Raw genomic sequence first — 20,253 nt, forward strand, 5'->3', positions numbered from 1 at the left:
TTTCATTTTTAAAATTAATTTTATTTTGATGGCAAAAAAAGTGATTTCTAATGACACAGAGTTTCAACTGGTAAATCTTCTTTGCAGTTTTTCCTCTTTAATCTCTGAAAGCTGATGTAGTTCATTCCAATTGCCCACAGCATCAGCTTTATTCTCTTGAAAGAACTTGCTCTCTTTTTAGTTTTCCTTTAATGTTTTGAGCTCTTATCAGAAATGGTAATCTTCTTAAGGTGTTGGCAGGAGCAACAAAATTCACCAAAACTAAAGCTCATGTCTAACCAAGTATCCCATTATCAGGACCACCCAAGTGATTCAGGTTTGTCACAGACACAGTATACTCCTTTACATGATTTTCTAGGATTAGAAAGGAAAGAGAATTTGGGGTATTGATTAGTCAGGTTAGGAAAAGGTATTGAAGATCATTGTACTTAACACAATATTGTAGTTGTTTTGAAGTATATTAAAGTCTCTGTTTATTACAGCTAGTCAGTATATCAGGGTTATTTGATTTCATGTAGCCATTCTGGTGCTGGGTCCCATGTGTTATGTTGAGGAACTTCCCTTGGTAATTTATGACCAACCTTTGCCTGAACTCCCCTCTTTCTGCATGCTGGCACTGGGTCCTATGGAGATAGAAACCCCATGGGAGATGGGAGATACTACTATACCTCTCAGTTATAAACATTCCCCCTGCCCATGACTTTGCAGCCTCGATGTCCTGTGAAACACTGCCCAGGCTGAGCTATAGAAACCTGGAGCTGCTACCCTACAATGGGATGGGGAAAGCAGAGCAACCCCCAGGACCTGGTCTGGGTATGGCTGGTCTGTCCTGCAGTAAGAGCCCAAAAATCAGGTGTGTCACCTTCACTGTTTCTCTTTTTTTTTTTTTTTTTTTTTTTTTTTTAGGGAAGTGGAAGCCCAGAATGGGGATGGCTCTGGAAACTCTGAAGCATTTGGATGGTTTCAGCAAAGGCTGGGAGTTGCCACTGTAGCATCTATTGAAAAAACAGTGGTTTGCATCACAAGAGTAAGATGAGATATAGTGATATTTGAGCCAAGTCACCACCGCTTCTCAGCACAGTTCAAGGTGTTGACTAGTCCTGGAGTAGCTGGTATCCCAGTTTAGGAGAGATCACTTCTTTCACCATCTTGTACAGTAGTGATTATAATCTGCCAGATGAATCTTTCCTTTCCTGGAGCAGAAATCTCTGTGACTGACAGAAGATCATATTTGGAGGCTCCACAGTTCTGAAACTGGCTTATTCTGGAAATCTGCCAGTGTCACAGCCTGGCAAAGTAGAGGGATCAGAATTACACTTGCTAGTCTTATGAACTGGAATTACACATGCTAGTCTTACGAACTGTTGCATCACTGCTGCAGGATTTTACAAGCTTTTGAGTTTAAGGGACAGCTCTTTACTTTAGTCCTAGTATTGTTTCCATTCATTTCCACATACCTAAGACCTGGAAAAAAATATGCACTCTCAAGTTTATTGCACTTTGAAAACGTAAAACTTCTCTGTTCAATAGTCATTGTCCATCTTAGCCGAGGAAGCCAGGAGAAAAAGTACCCATGAAATGCCAGTAAGTAGCCAACTGGAGACCCACACAGATGGATATATTAGATGACAACAGGTATTCATTCATGCCTTGTGAGATAGAAATAAAACAACCTTATGCTCATTTCCTCCCTACACCTCCACCCTTTTCTATGGTTAACAGAAAGGATTCCTTTAGTACACAAGTTATTTTAAGATCTTGAACAACTTACATCTTTTTCCATGTGTATAAATAACTCCACCTGTTGCAGTATCACATATATGTGATCATTAAAACAGATGCAAGTAAAAATAGTATACTACATTTCAGCTAAAAGTGATTCTAGGAACAAAGCAGACATGAGACACAGACTTTTCCTCTTTCAAAAAGATAAAGGGAATTCTCCGGTCTGAGGTGGATTTCCCAGTGTTAAAAACCTATCATGCACCCATCAACATTTTAAAAGTTACTGAAAATTTAAAAAATTAGAAATTTTCCTTGGTCAAGCTGTTGAAGTTCACAGACAATGTCTTGTCACTGCACACAGTAGGGATTGTCAAAGTGGTGCCAGGGATGCATTAAATTTGTTTCAGCTTCATAAATTCATGTGTTCCCTTTTCACTGTTGCATCTGAAAAAAACACAGTTCTCCAGGAGTTCATTAATGAAGTGCTTTTCCCTCATTTTCCAATACAGATCTGAGACACAAACTGAGAAAGCTCGAAGTTATTTTGTGATAAAGTTGGCACAACAAATGAGAATATGCAGCATCTGTGTCAAACTTTGCATGCTGTTCCTAACTACAGTGGAACAGCCATACTGCAGATAAGAGAGATCTGAGAGCAAACTTAGTGCAACTTGTTCCCAGTAAACTACAAAGCCATGGTGCAAATGTGGTTATTTTTAAAGTTATATTTTGGCTTCTTTGTTTGGTGGTCATATCACATTTTCAGCACCTAGAAATCCTCCGCTTATGACAGTGTCTGAATGAAATGTTGTTACTGACGTAACAATTATCTCCTCACCCTGTAGCTTTCAAGTTATGACTTAATGTTGAGAAAACTGTGGGCTAAGTGAGTGAAATAACTTCAGTACCTTCAAAGGATGTGGTTAGAATAGTCTGCAGGGGTGGGAAGAGAGTTTTCCTTTGCAGTTGGTAGAGCAGCAACAACAGAGTGGCTTTCAATTGCTTCTGTAGCGCAGCTCAGGGCTTTCAGCCCCTGTCTGCTGCACCCACACACACGATCTGGTGCAGTCACTTAAAAAGCATATAGCAACCTCTCAGCTCAAGGAGTCCTTTCAAAGCAAGATTCCGTCACCCAGGGGGCCAGCAATCTGTAGAGGCTGCTTTTTCTACCCCTGAGATGGAGTATCACATTGGCTCTGCTGCACTGGGACCACCCTATGCCCATGGTGGAGAATAAGATTTGCTTTTCATTAATTCTGTTACTATAAAAAAGTCCTGTAGGATATTCCGTAGTTAGAGCACTGAATCATTTCTGAAACTTCCTATTCAAATATTTGTTTTATATGGCAATGGTATTAGTAATGTGTAAGTTTTATGCACTGCTATTTCCTCCCACACCCATTGAAAACTAACAAGAGCCAGCCTGTCAAAATAAGCATGTGAATTATAGATCAGCTATAACATGCTTCAAATAGCAAGTGTTCCAGCCTAGGTGATACTATATAACTTCGCTTTCCCTCTGCTTGAAAAACTGCGCAGTCCACAATTCACCAAAAAAAGCCTACAAAATGAAGTCTGGAATTGCCCTATCTCATTTAAAATACTTAAATTGGGTACTTAACAATGGATAGTTTTTTTCTATGGTTGATGGAAAGAAACAGAAAACTTCCTTTTAGCTCACCTCGTATTTAACTTATCCTTAAGGAGGGCCATCTCTGGCTCTGATTTCAGCTTAGGTGCTTGTTACACACTTCATTTGCAATAAGAAAAGGAGTCAAGGCTACCTCTGAACCACCAAAAAGCTTGCAGGAAGGCTAAGCTCTCACTTTCTAGTCTGTCCTCTTTCCATGGACTGAATCCATATGTTGCCTTGGAGGTTGGCTCTGGCATTACTCTGTGGAGCCAGCCGCCCCTGATACTGAACGCCTGGTACGTATATGGCCCTGCAGGCTACATTCAAAATTATCAGCAAATGGGAGTAAGTAATGTGTCTGCAATGTTTGCTCATGTTGGGTAACAAAAAGGAAAACTGACTCTGAGGAGCTTTATAGGGGCCTTATGCTACAGTATGACTGGGTAATTAAATGGCAGAGGAAATCCAATGTTGATAAAAGCAAAGCAGTTCACAAGGGGGAAGATAACCTTAACTGCATGACCCAACAATGGGCTCTGATCATGGAGGGGCCACAGAAATCTTGGAGTCATTAATACAGCCATAGTCACAGACTGTCACATTCAGCATAGCAATTAGTAGTGATCAGAAATGCAAGTCAGTATCAACAACTATTAGAAAGAAATACAGAACAAATAGTGTGCTGCTATAAATCCATACAGCTGCTGCATCCTGAATATTGAGTAGGATTCTGGTTTCCCATCCCAAAGTGTATAGCAGAAGCAGAAAAGAAACAGTGAAATTAGATATTTTATAAAGGAATTAATAAATAGACTGAGATTCTTCAGCTGTGAAAAGAGATGGGATATAATACAAGCTCTATAAAATCATGAACAGCAGGCAGAAAGTAAGTACAGAATTACTGTTTGCTGTTTCTTCTAATACAGTAACGAGAGGGTATCAAATGAAATTAGGAGGCTTGAATGACACAAGTTCAAACAAAGAGCTACTTTTTCATATATACAATTAAGTTATGGAATGCCTGGCCACAGGATGCTGCAGTTGCTAAGAGCACATGAGGGTTCAAAAAGCAAATCAGAAGAATTTGTGCTAGAGAAATCCACTGATGGATATCAAATAGAAAGGCACTGCTGCTGGTTCAGCAAGCAAATGGGTTGCAAGTCACTGGGAGATGAGCTGGAGAGACCACTATGAGGGTGTGCCATTATATGCTTGCACTATCCTGTCCTCTGCCATGGACACTTGCTGTTGCCCTGTGTGTGAGAAAAGGCACTGTGTCAGACAGACCACTGGTCTGACTTTGTAAGGTCATTTTATGGTTTTTGTGTACCTACAAAACTCTCATGCTTGAAGAGAAGAAAGGCTCATTTTCAGTAAGATCATATATCTTTTTGTCTGATTGATGTCATCACTTAAGTAAATGGAGGGTAAAAAAATGCTCATGGAAATCCAAACAGGAAGCACTTTGCAAACAAAGAGGCACAGGCTGGTGCCTGCAGAGCTGCTACTCTTCATGCTCCATGGGATCTGAAAGAGACCTCTGCTGTCTTCGGCCAGAGCACAGATGCAGAAGGACAATGAAATGATATTTTTTTTTCTTCTCCATATTAGGGCATATCTGATGCTTATCATTTGAAAGCTGTGACACACCTGGGCAGCAGCAGCACAGTGCTGAGCCAGAATCATGACAGTAACTCTCTCTGGGTAATGTTCTAATGATAGCCAGGCCAGCACTCAAGGAAAATTCTCCGATTTTAGTACTCTCACAGAGTTCAGTCTTCAGTGCCAGCAGTATGGTCACACTGACAGTATAGCATGAAGCAAGGCTTTGTTCCAAACAACCCAGAATTGGCTCATCTAACCAGCCCTACCTCTCGGTGTAGGGTGACCTTCCCGATTAGCCTTTTAAAAGTCTTTCACTATATATGGCACTTTCAGTCTTGGCAAGATAAATCTGAAGGGAGAGCAAAGGGATGTCTCATGATGCAAGTACTAAAGCATTCTTGGATTTCCAAGAAAAAATACACAAAACAACTTCCTGACTCAAAGAGAGCTGTATCTGGCATGGGAAACTTCTACAGTAGACCTCATCCTGACAGGGATCACAAAATTTAGAGTTTGCTTAGGTGGAAATGATAATGACTTGGTTGTATGTTTTCTGTGCTTTTAAAATGCATTTTACATGTTTTACACACAAGCAAGATAAAGTCCTAAACAGTAAAATTTATACTCATTGCCTTGGAAGATCTTGTTTCACAAAGCTGAAAAAAAATTAAGAGATGTATCAGCCAACCTGGAGGAGAAAATTTAAACGAACAGAAATGTGAATAATAATTTACAGCAACTCAGAAAAATTTCATTAGATCTTCAAAAAGCCACAATTAAGAAAGATGTGCACGCTGGCTAAAACCAACATCCGTCTGAGGAGGGACTGGAAGAAAGTTAATATTTTGCCAATACTTCTGCAGACAAAATAGGGCAACCAGGTAATTATAGGCCTGTCAGTTTGACGTCTATTCCAGGCAGAGTGATGGAGTTGCTGATAGGAAAGTCAATTAATAAAGTATTAAAACAGTGCAATTTAATTAATGGCAATCAACACAGATTAATGGAAGAAAGATCTTATCAAATTAATGTGCTATTTTTATAAGACTACAAATTTGGTGGATAAAAAGAATTGTGGTAATATTTTATACTTTGACTTTGGATGTATTTGCTATACAGTACTATGAGAGATTCTAACAGACATCAGAACTAACACGACGAACACATCTGGACAACCAACTTGTTTTAAAGCTAGCTAGTGTGGGACCTAACAACCTAACCTAACATGGGGCTCAGAGAGTGGGTTCTGCAGGGACTGCTTATCAGCCTTGTGCTTATTAACAATGCTTCCAGCAACGCAGAAGGAGGCGGTGCCTTTGCTAATTATACTCTCTGATGAACCAAAATTTGGAAGTGTGCAGAAGTGGGCAGTGCCTTTTTGGCATTGCTTGAGGAGCAGGTACAAAAGAAATACCAGGTGTTTCCATGTAAGCTGACATAAAGAGTCTAAGAACAAATATCTTAGGCCTTACTTCACATAAGAAGAGTTCTTCTTTGGGAAGCCGAGACTGAAAAATGAACTGTGGATCCTGGCAGACCACCAGTTGAGCCCCAGAGCCCTTCGAAATCATGTTGCTAAAAGGGCCAGTGCAACCTTTTCCTATGTGTAGAGGATAGCATCAAAGGGCAGTAAAGAGCTTATGTTACTTCTGCATTTGATATCAATAACGGTACTGGAATAATGTCAGTCCTGATGTCAGCAGCTCAAGAGGGATGTTATCAGTAGTTCAGGGAAGAACCGCAAGAATATGAATTTAAAAAAATGGCAGTAGAATGGAGTGACTCCACAGGGTAAGTATATTTAGATTTAGTATATCAAAGCAAAAGCTAAGGAATAACTTGATTATGGTTTGTAAGTGCTTTCACATGGAACGGACACTATCTAATAGGGGAGTTTTTGCTCTGGTACAAAAATATACAAGGAAATCCAATGGAAAGTTGAAGGCAAATTATTTCAGTAAGATTAAGGATAGGAAACTACTGCAAATATTTACCATTCGCTGTGATAAGCTGGATGTCTTTTCGGACTAGTCCTTCTCAAGTCCTGCTCTTCAAGAGGAATCAATTCCAGGTAAGGTAATGACCCATGTTTTAGAGTCAGAAATGGCCTTAAGGTGGTTTATGCCCTTTATATCTGTGAGTGAAGCTGTAACTATATCAACATACATTTTTAAGTAAATAAAATAAAGATATTTCTGAATGAAGAATGGGATCCAAATTTAGCTAATAGGAGTTTCTTGTGTACATCAAGAGGTGCTTCATGAATGATGGGGATGGTGTTTCTCTCTAGCTCTGCTTTGGGGATCTGCTTATTTTTCAGTGCTGCCCAAAAAGCTGGCAACATAGGATTACAATGAGGTTTCGGAGAACAGCTCCTGGAAGCACATCCAGTTTTCATGTTTTCATTTCACACTTGCCTCCACCAGCATCATGCTGATGGGTGCAACTGAGGAAGCAAAATCTGGCTAAGAGGGATCTGGTTCAGGTCATGCACTTGTCTGGAAAACAAATTACCAAGGAAACACATTCCTCAAGTGCAAAATGAGTGTTATACACCCCTAAAAGAAAGGAGAGCTTAATGGCAACTGGCTGGAGTGTGTTCAATCCTAAAATGTTAGGAATAACTAGTCATAATATTTCATATCTTGGCTTACATATAAGGGTTTCCCTGGAATGTGCAAACATAGCACTTCTCTCTCTGATCTTACCACCATGGCTGCGCTGTACTCATCAGGCCCATTACAAAAGAAATAAGCCCCCTGGCTTTTTCTTCTCTTAGGAATACCAGTATAGCTTAAAATATGGGAAATACAAAAGACGTGGTACTTACATCTGACCTGTGAGGGAGTGTTTTTCCTTCGGTAATTTCATAAAGCTAAAAGAGGGGGATGTTCAGAAGAGATTTCCACATGTAAGATTCATTTCCATTAGCAAGGGATAACATTGATATGGATATACATAACACAACCACTTTTTAATTTCTGGGATTGGTGCCATCTGTGAATAATGAGAATCAGAGGTAACAGAAAAATGTAAGGTCTAACTGGGGGAGCCAACATCCCACAGCCTTGACAGTCAGATTTGGAAGGCAGTGTTGTGATTTAGAAGGTCAATTTGCTTTTGCTTATGTTATCTGAGACCATCAGCAATGCATCCAACATACAGATGGAGATTTCTAAACTACCATGAATGGTTAGACTGGGAACATACTGTGGTCACAGCTTCAGCTAAGATCTTGGGATGTAATACTATTGCTTTGGAATATCTAATAACTGGGATCCTGAACCAGAGACAAAGGTCACTGTTTCCAGAGCTGAGGACTGCTTTCCTCTTAGGCAGAACATTCTCCTATACACAGAGATTTGTTCTGAGGACAAGTAAGATACTTCTTAGGTCTCAGATGAATAAACATCTGAAAGCAAACCTCAAAACACTTCAGTTAACAGCTTTTTTTCTTTACAATTTCTGCACAATATAACTATAAGGCAGTTTGCAGAAATGTTGGATCTGCTTCTCTCTATCTCATTTAACTGGCTTCTGTACATAAATTACTTTTTGAAGGGGTTTTTTTTATTGCACTGTAGTTGGTTGTAAATCTTGCACTGAGTTATTCAATAACACCTTTTCTTTTTGTTTTCTGAGTGAAGAATGAAGCCTAAGGCTTGACTCTGACTGCAGATATGGCATATAGGTATTTATCTTTACATACTTTACTGTATCCTTATTTCACACACACGTAAGTCCCATATGTGCAGTTCATGCGAATGGTACATTTCTTGTTCCTCTTGAGAGCAACTCATTTAATAAAAAAAAATGGACTCAGATACCAAAAGTCAGATTCATGAGATTTTTTTTTTAAACAACAGATGCTTGTCTCCATGTCTTTGAATTGCCCTTTTTGATGTACAGAGAAAAGACTTGTCCCTTTACTGTCCCATGATTTACCACTTTCCTTAGCCTTCCTTACTCACATACTATAGTTCTAGTGTAAGTGATAACCGAAAATTATTGCAAAAAATAGAAAAAATATATCCAAGTTGGCATGGGGATCCAGCCTTGACAACTTGTGGGGAGGTACTTGTAAGCATATTTTGAGCTAGCTACTTAGATTAATTTTGCTGAAATTAGACTGTCTTCTCAATATGACAGTTTTCAACATTTAATAGTTGTTTAATGCTCCCATTAGGCTCAGCCCTAAACTTGGTAAATCAGCAAAAAATAAAATTAAGGTCTTTCTTTCACCACTTCAAAAATTATTATCCTTTTTGTTCTAGCTTGTGTTTGTACATTGCTGGTAATATATTTTCGGTAAAGGTTCAAGGAGCAGACTGACCTGGAAAAGGAAGTCTTTTAAATGTAGAACTGTCTTTGATCACTCACAAGACTTTTGCTCTGATCTAAGCTCATTGACCTCAATGGAAGAAAGACTGCTATTGGCTTGGAGGGGAGGATTGGCTCCTGTCCACACAGCGTCCATATTCACAAAAGCAGATGTTAAAAGAAAACAAATTGAAAGTCACTGTTACAGAAAAAGATACTTTTCTTTGCACAAGGTCAGATTTATGACACATTTTTCATTTAATTTTTTCTTAGTCTCTGAAACAGGAAACTCCAATTTCTATACCTATTTTTGCTTTTTACCTGCAGATAAACCATGGATACAGAATAGAGGAGAGTTTAGTGGATATTTTCCATAGCATGAAAATCTAAGTCCTTCTCCATAGACTCTTCTGGGATATTGAAGAATAGGAAAAAGGAAAATAAGGCTCCAGGAAAAACACACCCCCGACTGCATTTCATTCAAAAAGAGACATTCCAGAGAGGGAACTCAGCACTATAGTAATGGACAATGTCATCAAAGAAGTGGATATTTGCAGAGTCCTTTTAAAAGATAAAGAAACTTCTAATTGGATTGTCTCTCTTGGTGACAGTTTCCAGACAAGGTAGATCAGCACAATGAAGTCCAGAGATCAAAAGTCACTCAGTAAACAGTCCTAAAAGGAATCCTTCCCAACTCACTAGGGGCAAAGAAGGCAATCTTCATTCTGATGTGTCTAAAGAAAGATCATGGGGAGCCATGATAGTTTTGTCATATGCCATTCTGGCTACTTCTTTGGTACTATTGATTCAGTAAGCATTTTACAGTGCATATTCAGAAAATTTCTCTCACTGAGTGAGAAAATATAATGAAACAATATTTGCCACTACCAACACAGTTTATTTCAAACAAGAGTTTCTAAATAGTGTGAACATGACATTTAAGCTTGGACCAGCCAACTGCATCCCTTTAGCCCCAACATTGTGGCTGATGTGTCTCAAGTCACACATCTTCTCATTTGGTTAAGCACCACAGCTACGGGAGACTGGCAAGTGTTAGGCATAACTTCACTGCTGACTTAGTCTTCAGATTTTGATCTGACTTTTATGACCTGATTCCTTCTCACACCTCACATGCTGTATGCTGACCTAGCTCTACAACTTCAACTGAATGACACAGACTTAGACTAAAACAACAGGCAGAGGATTATGTACACCTAATGCCTCTGTGAAGCACATAAAGTGGTTTACTCATTCAGAGCTTATTCCTTTAACTTTGGACTAAAATGGCAATATTTTCATCGACATATCTGAGAGCAGAAGCAAAGTTTACAAAGTGTTAGGTTTGGGGAAGGATGAAATAGAAAAAGGAGTGAAACAATTAACACATTCTGAAAGAGTAAACTCACTAGATGAATAGATGATTGTCATTCTGCACTACATGTATCCTTCTATACCTCTTAGGGTAGAATTAAATCTAGAACCCAAAATTTATAATCTCTTCCTTCCAAACTTGAATATTTATGGCAAGTGTATCCCATTCTACCCTGAATCACTCCTTCAGACTTGGATCACGATTCTGGTTGGAAACTCCTGAAAAAAATCAGGAGTTTCCAACCAGAGCCTTAGGACAAACTAGACTTTTCATCCCTTTCTCCTTTCACTCCTTTCTCTTTTTGGGCTTGGATGCTCTGGGTAGCCTTTCCAGAGGTGCTAGGGACTTTGGCTCCAGCTGATGCTTGGTTATTAAGAAAGTTGAACAGAAAGTATTCATCTAGAGAACAAAGGTTGATGCAAGAGCCTGGGTCTCTCATGTTTTGTCATAGTCAGAAGGAGCATGCAGCAGGAGAGGAAGGGAAAATTGTGTAAAAAGCCATCTACTAAGAAAAGAATGTTTGATTTGGATCACAGGATGTGATACTGGAGAATGTATTGCATAACTTTATGGCTTGTCCTTATTTGCAATGATTCAGTATCCAGAACTGCTCATCGCATTTCTAAAAATGGTATTGAAAACTTACAGAGTATTCAGAGGTGATGGGAATAAGTGAGGAAAGGGAGGAAAACACCATTTTACAGCAAATAGCAAATACTGGGTCTGCAGGTCATCCTACAGGTTGTTCAGATCATTGGTTCTACGTTCTTCCTCAGTACTCAAGTGACATTCACCAGGTCAAATCTTCTCTGTTGTCAGAGGTTCAGCTTCTCCATGCCAAACTGAAGATCATGACAACCCTTTCTTAGTTATATTTATCTTATAACTTATCTTATAACAGGGTAAGTATAGCTCTTAGTGTGGAGGACAAGACATGAGGCTGATGCAGTGCTGTGGAGAGACAGCTACCCCTCACCATAGCCACTTCTGAAGCCTCCCCTGCCAACACCAGCCCCGGACTGAAAAATCTCTACAGTCTCTTTGGAGCCCTGTTCAGAGGAATTTCTCTCTGTCCCAAAGCAAGTACCTCCAGGACAACCTTCTCCATCAGGGTTATTTCATTATTACCACGCTCACTTTTTCCTATCCCTTGAAGAGAGGCATCACCCAAAACCACAGGTGTTCACCCCAAAACAACTCTTCTATTTCTGATCTTCCCCTGTGTAGACGTGGGAAAAGAGAAGTCAAGACATGAACAGTCCCCTCAACACCACCCTGCAAAGGCAGGACAGAGCTGTGCTCTCCCCACAGCCCTGTTCTCTTCTTACCGTCCTGTTTGTTTGGGGTTTTTTTCTCTCTGTTTTTAGTGGAGGGAAGAGGTGTGAGTATTTGGCTTGGGTTGGGTTTGGGGTTTTTTGGTTTTATTTTTCGGTTGTTGCTTTAAGGGAATTAACCACCAACACCCATACAAAAACTAGGGACTAAATGTCAGGCTCGTTAGGAGTTCAGGGAGCCGCTCATCAAACTTTAATTTATATCCAAACTCCTGTTATTTAAACAAAAGGGGACAGAGTAAAAAAAAAAAAAAAAACAGCAGCCTGCAGTGGTGCTGGGCGGAGACAAACCGACCTCATTCATGGCTTTTTCTGTGAAAAGGTTTACGTTTTTTCCTTGTCTCCTACTCGTCCTCCATCACCCCGTCCCACCCCCCCTTTTAAGTTTGGGACGGATTAAGACAAGTCTGGAGCCGGGAGAACTCCTCCCACCCGACAGCACCGGGAAACAACCTCTAACTACGCGGGGACCGGCGCGGGCCGGAAAAAACCGATTGCTTCATTCAGAAAAAAAAGCCGGCCCGCACATGCGACACTGCACCGGCCCCGAGCCCGGCGGCGCGGCGGACTCTGCTTTTAGGGGCGACTATACCATTATCGTTATTCCTATTTATTTATTTTTTTGACATTAAAATTAACAAAAGCATCTCAGACCCAACCGCAAGAGCAATCCCTCAGGAGGCTGGACCTGCCGGAGCTGTGTCAGCGGGGGAGCCGCAGTCAGCATCACAGCGCTGGTGAACACGCACACCCCGGTACACACACACACACCGAAAGCCCTGACCCGGCGGGCCACCCCCGAGCCCAGCTGGGCGCTCGGGGGGCTGCGGAAGGACGTCTCACCTTGTTTACCCCGAGCGCGGCGGGCGGCAGCGGGGCGGGGCGCGGCGGCCGGGGCGGGGCGCGGCGCGGTGGGCGGTGGGGCCGGGCCGGGCCGGGGCGGGAGCGGCGGCGGGGCAGTCGGGCTGCGCGCTGGGCACCGTGCGGGCGTGCGGCGGCCGGCAGCGAGCACGGAGGCAGCCAGCGTCCCCGCCACGTAAGTAGTCACCGATACGTCGTGGGGGGAGACGGTGCCTCGGTGGAGGGGAGCGGCGCGGCCACCCCTCTCCTCCTCCCCTTGTCCTACGCCCCCCAAAAGCGGAAAACAAAAAATAAAACAAAATCTGCTCCCTGCATTTATTTTTTTAAGCGACTCTAACTGAGCGCCCCCCATGGCCTTTCGCCTATCGCCCTCCCAGCCCCTGGAGTAAGAACTCGGCCCCTTCTCGCCGCCCTGCTTTTTCTTTTCTTTGTGCGTGAACCCGATTGAACGCGGCGAAGGCAGCGAGCCCCTGCTCACAAATCCGCTGCGCAGGGGGAGCGTGGGAGCGCTCTCCTATTCCCTCGTTGCACTTTTTGTTCTGTCGCGACAGTGCACTCCTTTCCGCCGGCGCGGAGCGAAGCGGAGCGGTGCGCGCTGCCCCGCGCTCCGCCGGGTCCCCCCGGTGCCGGTGCGGCTCAGCCGAGCCTCCCGCCGCGGTCCCCCTCCTTTGTCGGCCCCTAAGTTTAATGCTCCCTCGCTGTTTCGCGGGGCATTCTCGGAGCGCTCCGGGCGCCAGCGGCGAGGCTCCCGCGCCATCTACAGCCGGGCCGCGGCAGCGCGGCGCTGCCGGGCCGTAGGGGAGCGGAAGGAGGGTCCCGCTGCGCGCACCGCGCTACCGACCTTTTGTTACCGCCCGCGCTGCGCGACCCGCGGGAGCGGCGGCCACCGAGCCCTGGCCGCGCCGCCCCGCGCCGCCCCCTTCCCTTCTGTCCTTCCCTTTCCTCTTCTCCCCGGTGCCCGGCGCCGCTGCCCCGCCGCCGCCCTGCTCCGCTCCGCGCCGCTGCGCGCCCAGCCGGCGGCGGGAACAAAGGGCCGCGGGCTGAGCGCTCTCTCCCTGTGCCCAGGACGCGGCGCTGAGGCTGGTCGCCCGCCGCCGCCGCGCTCCCGCTCCCGCCCCCCCCGCCACACAAAGGCAGCCGCAGCTGGACGGGCGAGGAACCGCGCTCCACGCCAGGGCTCCGGTGCAGCGTCTCGGCTGGTCTTCTCCATACTCATGAACATACAAAGGTCAACCCCTATCACGATAGCACGATATGGGAGACCGCGGAATAAAACCCAGGATTTTGAGGAGCTCTCGTCCATACGGTCCATCGAGCCAAGCCAGAGTTTTAGCCCGAATCTAGGCTCGCCGAGCCCGCCGGAGACCCCGAACTTGTCGCATTGCGTTTCTTGCATCGGGAAATACTTATTGTTGGAGCCTCTCGAGGGAGACCACGTTTTCCGAGCCGTACATCTGCACAGCGGCGAAGAGCTGGTTTGCAAGGTAATGCTTCTCCTTGTTCTCCCCCCTGGTTCGCCGCTGTCGCGCGTGGGTTTCCCGTATCTCTCAGGAGGGCGAGCACGGCCGTATACCTCAGTTATTGAACATTGGAGAAACAAAAGGCAGGGAGACAGGATTAAAGGCGCATCCTGTAACTTTTCCCTCTCTCCAGACAATAGCCACGTTATAGCGGTGGCCCAGAGCCAGGTCTGCCTTCTGCCCCGGGGGATATTGTTCTGGAAATAGACGTTTTTGAAATAGGTTTTAACGTGAGTTCAGATTAGGCGAAAGCCTCATCTTCTCCGCTCTCACTTTTCAAAATGGAGTAGGGAATCCCCAGCTAATTTTAAGGTGTTGCGACCTGCTGGCTTCCTCGATTTTTTCCTGACCCCGATTCTGTGAGTTGGGGTATGGAAGAGGATGGAGAAGCTTGGGGCGAAGGGCAGATTGCTATCAGCTTTGTCTTAAAAGTGATTTTAAAAAAAGAAGAACCACATCTAATTAATCAGCCTGAGCTCTCTCACGGTGGAGGTTGTTTGCAAACAGCATCCTCCCCCATTGCACAACTGAGCAAGAATAAAACCTGCACACCTACGGTTTTTAGAAGTGCAGACAAAATAGCTATCCCACTCTTTGTAGCCTGCTGGCTTTTCTCTGCCTCCTCTCAGTTTGCTCCTGCTGTTCAAAGGTGAGCTGTGGGAAAAAGAAACCCACATACGTGCACATCTGTGGAGGGATGTTTTTTCTCTTTTCAAGCTGAGGGAATGTTATCCTTTGTTCCCAAATTGTGATTCCCATTGTCTGTAGTGAGCCAGACTTCTGTCCAGCAAACCGAGGCAGTACCCAGTAGTAGTTTTTATAACTACGTAGCAAATTGCAACCTTGCTGCACATGCTGTAGTGTTTGTATTGTTCCCAAAACACAAAATTGTGCCATTTGGCAAATTTCTTGTGTCAAACTAACTGCAGGGTGGAAAAGTAGATGTATTATAGCTTATTAGTGTTCCAGGGATTAATAATAGTATTGCTGATTGTTTCATGCTTTCTCATACTTGATTCATAAAAAGTTATAGACTAGCCTGTAGCAGAGAAGTGAAAATAATTGCTCCTGCTTGCTATTTGTAAAGATTGGAGTTCAGAGGGCAATTTAAATATGCTTATTGATTGAGTTATAAAACCTGACGTTAAGGCAACGTAGGACTTTGTGTGATTATTTAGGGTAAAAAAGGCCCTTTACTTTGCAAAGGACTAATATTGCCTGCTGAACTGAATGCTTTGTTACTAAACTGAAACAGAACATGAGAATTTCGAGAATGAAAGCCCAGCTTGATGCAGTAGTACAGTGCTGCACTCTAGGACGTTGGCATCTTTTCATGAAATAAACAGATCCCACAAAGCTGCTGCTCTGCATGAAATTCTAGGTGAACTTGCATAGCAAGTGGTGAAGCGGGGGCTATGTGCTTCTTTGTTTCCTGTTTGGTTTGCAGGATTAAGGCACTGTTTTGATAACAGTATGAACAGCATAACTGCAGCTCAGAAAGAGTGGACTGTTATTTTTTTTCCCTTCCCTTTAAGCTGTATGTTTTTGAGCTGATCCTGACATTTGAATAGTATCAGTTTTTCCGTATGTGCGAGGCACTACTAGCTGTGCTCCAAAAATACGATCTTAGCTTGAATTGCTAGTTTGTGAACACGTAGTTGTCAGTCCTCAACTGAGCTTAATTTAATGCATGCTTTAAAATGCCTGCAGTATCGTGAAAACTAGTTGTCAAGTAGCCTACCGGCAGAGACCTGCTCTCTGGTATCTTATTGAAGGTGCTCCTAGAGATTGCTTGCAGAAACATTGTGTTGGATAACAGACACATACTGATGATTCTCAAGATGCATTTGGCTGCACCCACTGACTGTACAGATGCCGTTATTTGCTTCAAGGCTCTGTGGCATCCAAACAATGGTAACTTCTCACTTCCAATTCCCAGTGAGAACTAAATCAAACTGCAGCTTATTAGACATTTTCTGAATTGAGGCCAGGGATCTTAAAGGCTGGGATACAAAGAAGCCCTTTATAAAAGGTATTCGAGACTGTAGCAGTATGATAGCGCTTCCGTCTACCCGCTTTCAAACACAGTACTGGTACATATCCAAAACTACTTATTTAACATAGTTTGAGAAACACAAAATGTAACTAATTTACATCAGGATAATCTGGTTAGCAGAGAATTCTGCAAAGAGTTTTTTTCACATGAGGGTTTGAGCTGCATGAGTGTTCCTGCTTAAATTTTATTTTATAGCAGCTGCTTTGTAGAAGAGCCATTCACTTACAATGTAGTAGTTACAAGTTTTGAGATCCAAATGTCAATGAATTCTCCTCTGGAATGAATTACACACCAGGGATTTTAGCAACACCCCCTCTCTGCCCTGGTTCTGCGTCCCTGGTGCACCATGTCACCAGAACGCCTCGGTGCTAATCCTCCCCCAGTGAAATGTGCAGGGACTGTTTGGCAGTCTGCCTTTAAGGCTATTTTTCCCTGTGCCAGAGTATAGCAGCACAGGTATGGGGTGAGGGGAGATGTGTGAGGTTCCTGGTTTCCTGGGTTTTGAGTCCTTTACTGTGGAAGGAGTTTGCTAGGATTGTGCTCTGAAGCGTTAAATGGCTCGTGTTTTGAAGTCTTGGGTAAATTTTGGTTGAACTGTGTCTCTTTCCCTCAGTTTTGAAAGCTTTTTAAAGCTTTAGAGAAAGCAAGGAGAGATTTACTTCTTGGAGAGGATACAAATACCTGGTATTGGTACACAAATGCGAGAATACAGAAAGAGAAAAACCAATTGCAGTTTAAAACAGTGGTTAGAGAACTATACCAGTTCTTCATTTTTATGTTCCGTTCAAAGAACACATGACTACCTTAAATTCTTTTTACCAAAGTAAGAAAACACCCACGAGTAAGTTACATATTAATCGAATTTTTATTCTGGTGGGAATGCTAATTCCTTGCTTTGTAGTCCTTTGGATCAGGTATAATTAAAAATAAAAGTCACTCCTATCGATACTTTGATCATAGTCTCTTTTAGCACACTGACTTCTGTTACTCTCAATGAAGTCTTTCATTTTCTTGTAATGTGGTCTTTTCTCAATTGACTCAAATACTGGTTCATTCGTCATCACTAGATTATAGTAACTTTTTATTTGGGTTTCTCAGCAGCTTTTTTAATTCTTACAGCTCATTCATAAGATCAGTGATAACATACTTAGTATTAAAGGGACACTTTGCTTTTAATGGAGCACTTGATTGAAATACAGAGGGTTCAGGGTGGTTTTGTCTCTGCCTTTTGAAGGGTGTTTGACTGCGCTCCAACAGGCAGAGCTATTTCCCGGGTTGTCCTTCTGATCTTATAAACAGCCATTGTGGAACTGAGACTTGGAAAGTGAAAGTGACTTTGCTGTTTGTCAGAGATGAAAGAAAGGCAGGAAGTAAATAGGAATAGCAATAGATGGTACTTTAAAGCTGAAAATCCTTAAGGCTTTAATGGGTTAATAAAATCAAGAGAGGCAGGCATGTGTATCAGGGTGGATTTAATGTGACAGCTTCTCTCAGTACAAAGCTAGTGGCTGTATTTTCTATGAGTTTATTTGGATGGAAAACAAAAGATGAACATGTTTCCTTCTGAGTACTGCCCTTATGCACCACTGGTCTTCACAGCTTAATTTAGATTACATTCTTAATTTCATCATCTGTTACTGATGAAACTATGCTTGCTACCAGTTTTGAAGACTAGCCTTTCCTGTCAAGGTTACGAGTATCTTTTTTGTGGGGTTGTACAGTCTGTTTTGTCTTGTCCTCAGGACCGTGAGCTTGTGACATCCTGTTTACATCGGTGCAGTTTCAGCAGCAGCCTAAATTGTACTTAGAGATGGTTCTGTTAATAGAATTAGATGTACCATGACTTCACTGTCCTTCATGTTGCTAACCCTGGCTTTACTGTCATTGTTCTGCAGGTGTTTGATATTGGCTGCTACCAGGAGTTATTAGCACCATGTTTTTGTCTGCCTGCACATAAAAATATCAACCAAATTACTGAAATAATTCTTGGGGAGACAAAAGCGTATGTGTTCTTTGAAAGGAGCTATGGGGACATGCATTCGTTTGTTCGTACCTGCAAGAAACTTAAAGAAGAGGAGGCAGCCAAACTCTTCTATCAAATAGCTTCCGCTGTTGCACACTGCCATGATGGTGGACTGGTACTGCGAGATCTCAAGCTGCGAAAGTTTATTTTCAAGGATGAAGAAAGGTAAGAGTCTCCCTTAGTTTACAGGAGGTAAACTTGTCAGGGGGTGCCTGAGGTCAGATATTCAGAGCTGCAGGACATTGTGCCCTTCATTGTCGCTGTCCCCGTTAGTTTGTGGTACACTTTATTTTCCTTTGCAACCTGATCATGGGATGGATGTGCCATTTTACCTTCTGGCTTAGGTTTTGGAGTAAAGTAAGTATAGACTGATATTTGCATCAGTGCTTGGCCTCTGCATGTCCACTTAAGGAGTACCCTCATTCCTAAGGGGGAGAGGTTTCCTGGAGGAAGGCTCTGAATGGATGTCTGGTGCAAGAGCTGAGCTATCATAAATGCTGCTGGTGTTAAAAGAGGAAAGGAGCATAAGATCCAGTATGTTAAAGAGGATGAGGGACTGAAATGTCTCATTCCAGTGAGGAGACATGAAAAGGAAGAATAGGACTGCTTTGAGGACAGCTTCTTGTTTTCCATGCTGGAAGGGTCTGGAGGCTGCTTCTAAGAGTATTATGTGGTCAGTAATCATACTAAGACTAAAAACTGCCTTGCTAGGTGCTTGTTTGCAGTATCAGCTGTTGTGGTACTTGGGGAACTATTTTTTTTTTTTTTTTTTTTTTAATAAAAAATGTCTCCCTGCACACCCTCATGTATAAATGATTTGGGGAAGGAGTATGGGAAGACAGGGAAAGAAGAAATGGATGCTCTGGGTGTATTCTTGAAGTGCCACTTCTGGTGTGGAGCTATAGCTATACTGTTGTACCTGTGGAACTTACCATCTCTTTCTTTGTGGCTACCCATTTTCTTTGTTTTGATTGATAAATTTACTTGCAACTTCCACACAAAGTATCAGTAATAAACAGAGTAATGTCAGACTTTGACAGAGAGATTAAATTGTAAGATGACCATTACAAAAAAAAAAAAAAAAAGGAAACTAAATGGGGGCAGAACCTGCCTTTGTTCTTCATATCTTGGTAGGGGATGGGGAATTAATTAAATTCTATAAATTGTCCAAAAACTTTTTCAAATTGCTGCAGAATGAAATGGCTGTTCTGGAGAGCTTTGTTACAAATAATCAGTGCATATTAATTCTATTTGGGGCTGTTTGGGGAAGTTATAAGCAACAGCCAAGGCAGATAAGTTTTCAACAATCACAGGAAGTCTGTGATCCAAAAATTAGAAAAAACTAATACATAATTAATTCAGGAAAGAGAAGTTCCTGGCCTAATATAAAAATGGCAACCATCTATCAGGTTTAAATATTCTCTACTTAAATTTTATTGCAAGCTGAGTTTTGCAAAATAGACTTCTCCTTTTAATCTATTTGTGGACTGAAAAATAAAAGACATTTTCATTCCTTAATTCAGTTTGGATGATTCTCTGCAAAGCAAATAGCTATTCCTTATTTTTCTACCGCAGACCCCATATATATGATTGCCCTTTCATCCTTTTCAAATAAAAGAGCCTAAAAGGAAACTAGCTTAATGTCCATTCATAGCAAAATGCAGAGTGGATAGATGTAAACTGTATTTTCACAACTTTTACTCCCCAGTTTAATAATTAAGCACCATTATAGCACCTCTGATGAAGATAAGAAGGAAACTTGTACAAAACAGTTGAGGGAGGAATTGTTTTTCTCTTGTAGCTG

General features: G+C 42.5%; 1 protein-coding gene and 1 long non-coding RNA gene across 3 annotated transcripts in view; one reads left to right on the forward strand and one right to left on the reverse strand.

Moving 5' to 3' along the window:
- LOC135412123 (uncharacterized) lies at positions 1-12,887 on the reverse strand. Its single transcript, XR_010429508.1, has 2 exons — positions 12,833-12,887; positions 1-1,288 (listed from the first exon to the last, which is right to left on the reverse strand). It is a non-coding gene; the product is annotated as an uncharacterized LOC135412123 (long non-coding RNA).
- Positions 12,434-20,253, forward strand: part of TRIB2 (tribbles pseudokinase 2) — a 21,422-nt gene continuing 13,602 nt past the window's right edge. The window contains exons 1-3 of one of the 2 annotated variants that reach the window (XM_064650550.1): positions 12,434-12,744; positions 13,916-14,334; positions 18,322-18,614. In XM_064650550.1, the coding sequence (XP_064506620.1) occupies positions 14,065-14,334; positions 18,322-18,614 (563 nt within the window). In that variant the 5' untranslated portion in view covers positions 12,434-12,744; positions 13,916-14,064. Of the gene's footprint in view, positions 12,745-12,926; positions 13,026-13,915; positions 14,335-18,321; positions 18,615-20,253 lie in introns of those variants that run through there. The other variant, XM_064650549.1, reaches the window with a different exon arrangement.

The sequence above is a fragment of the Pseudopipra pipra genome, chromosome 3 (genome assembly GCF_036250125.1).
Source record: "Pseudopipra pipra isolate bDixPip1 chromosome 3, bDixPip1.hap1, whole genome shotgun sequence".
NCBI classification, from domain to species: domain Eukaryota; kingdom Metazoa; phylum Chordata; class Aves; order Passeriformes; family Pipridae; genus Pseudopipra; species Pseudopipra pipra.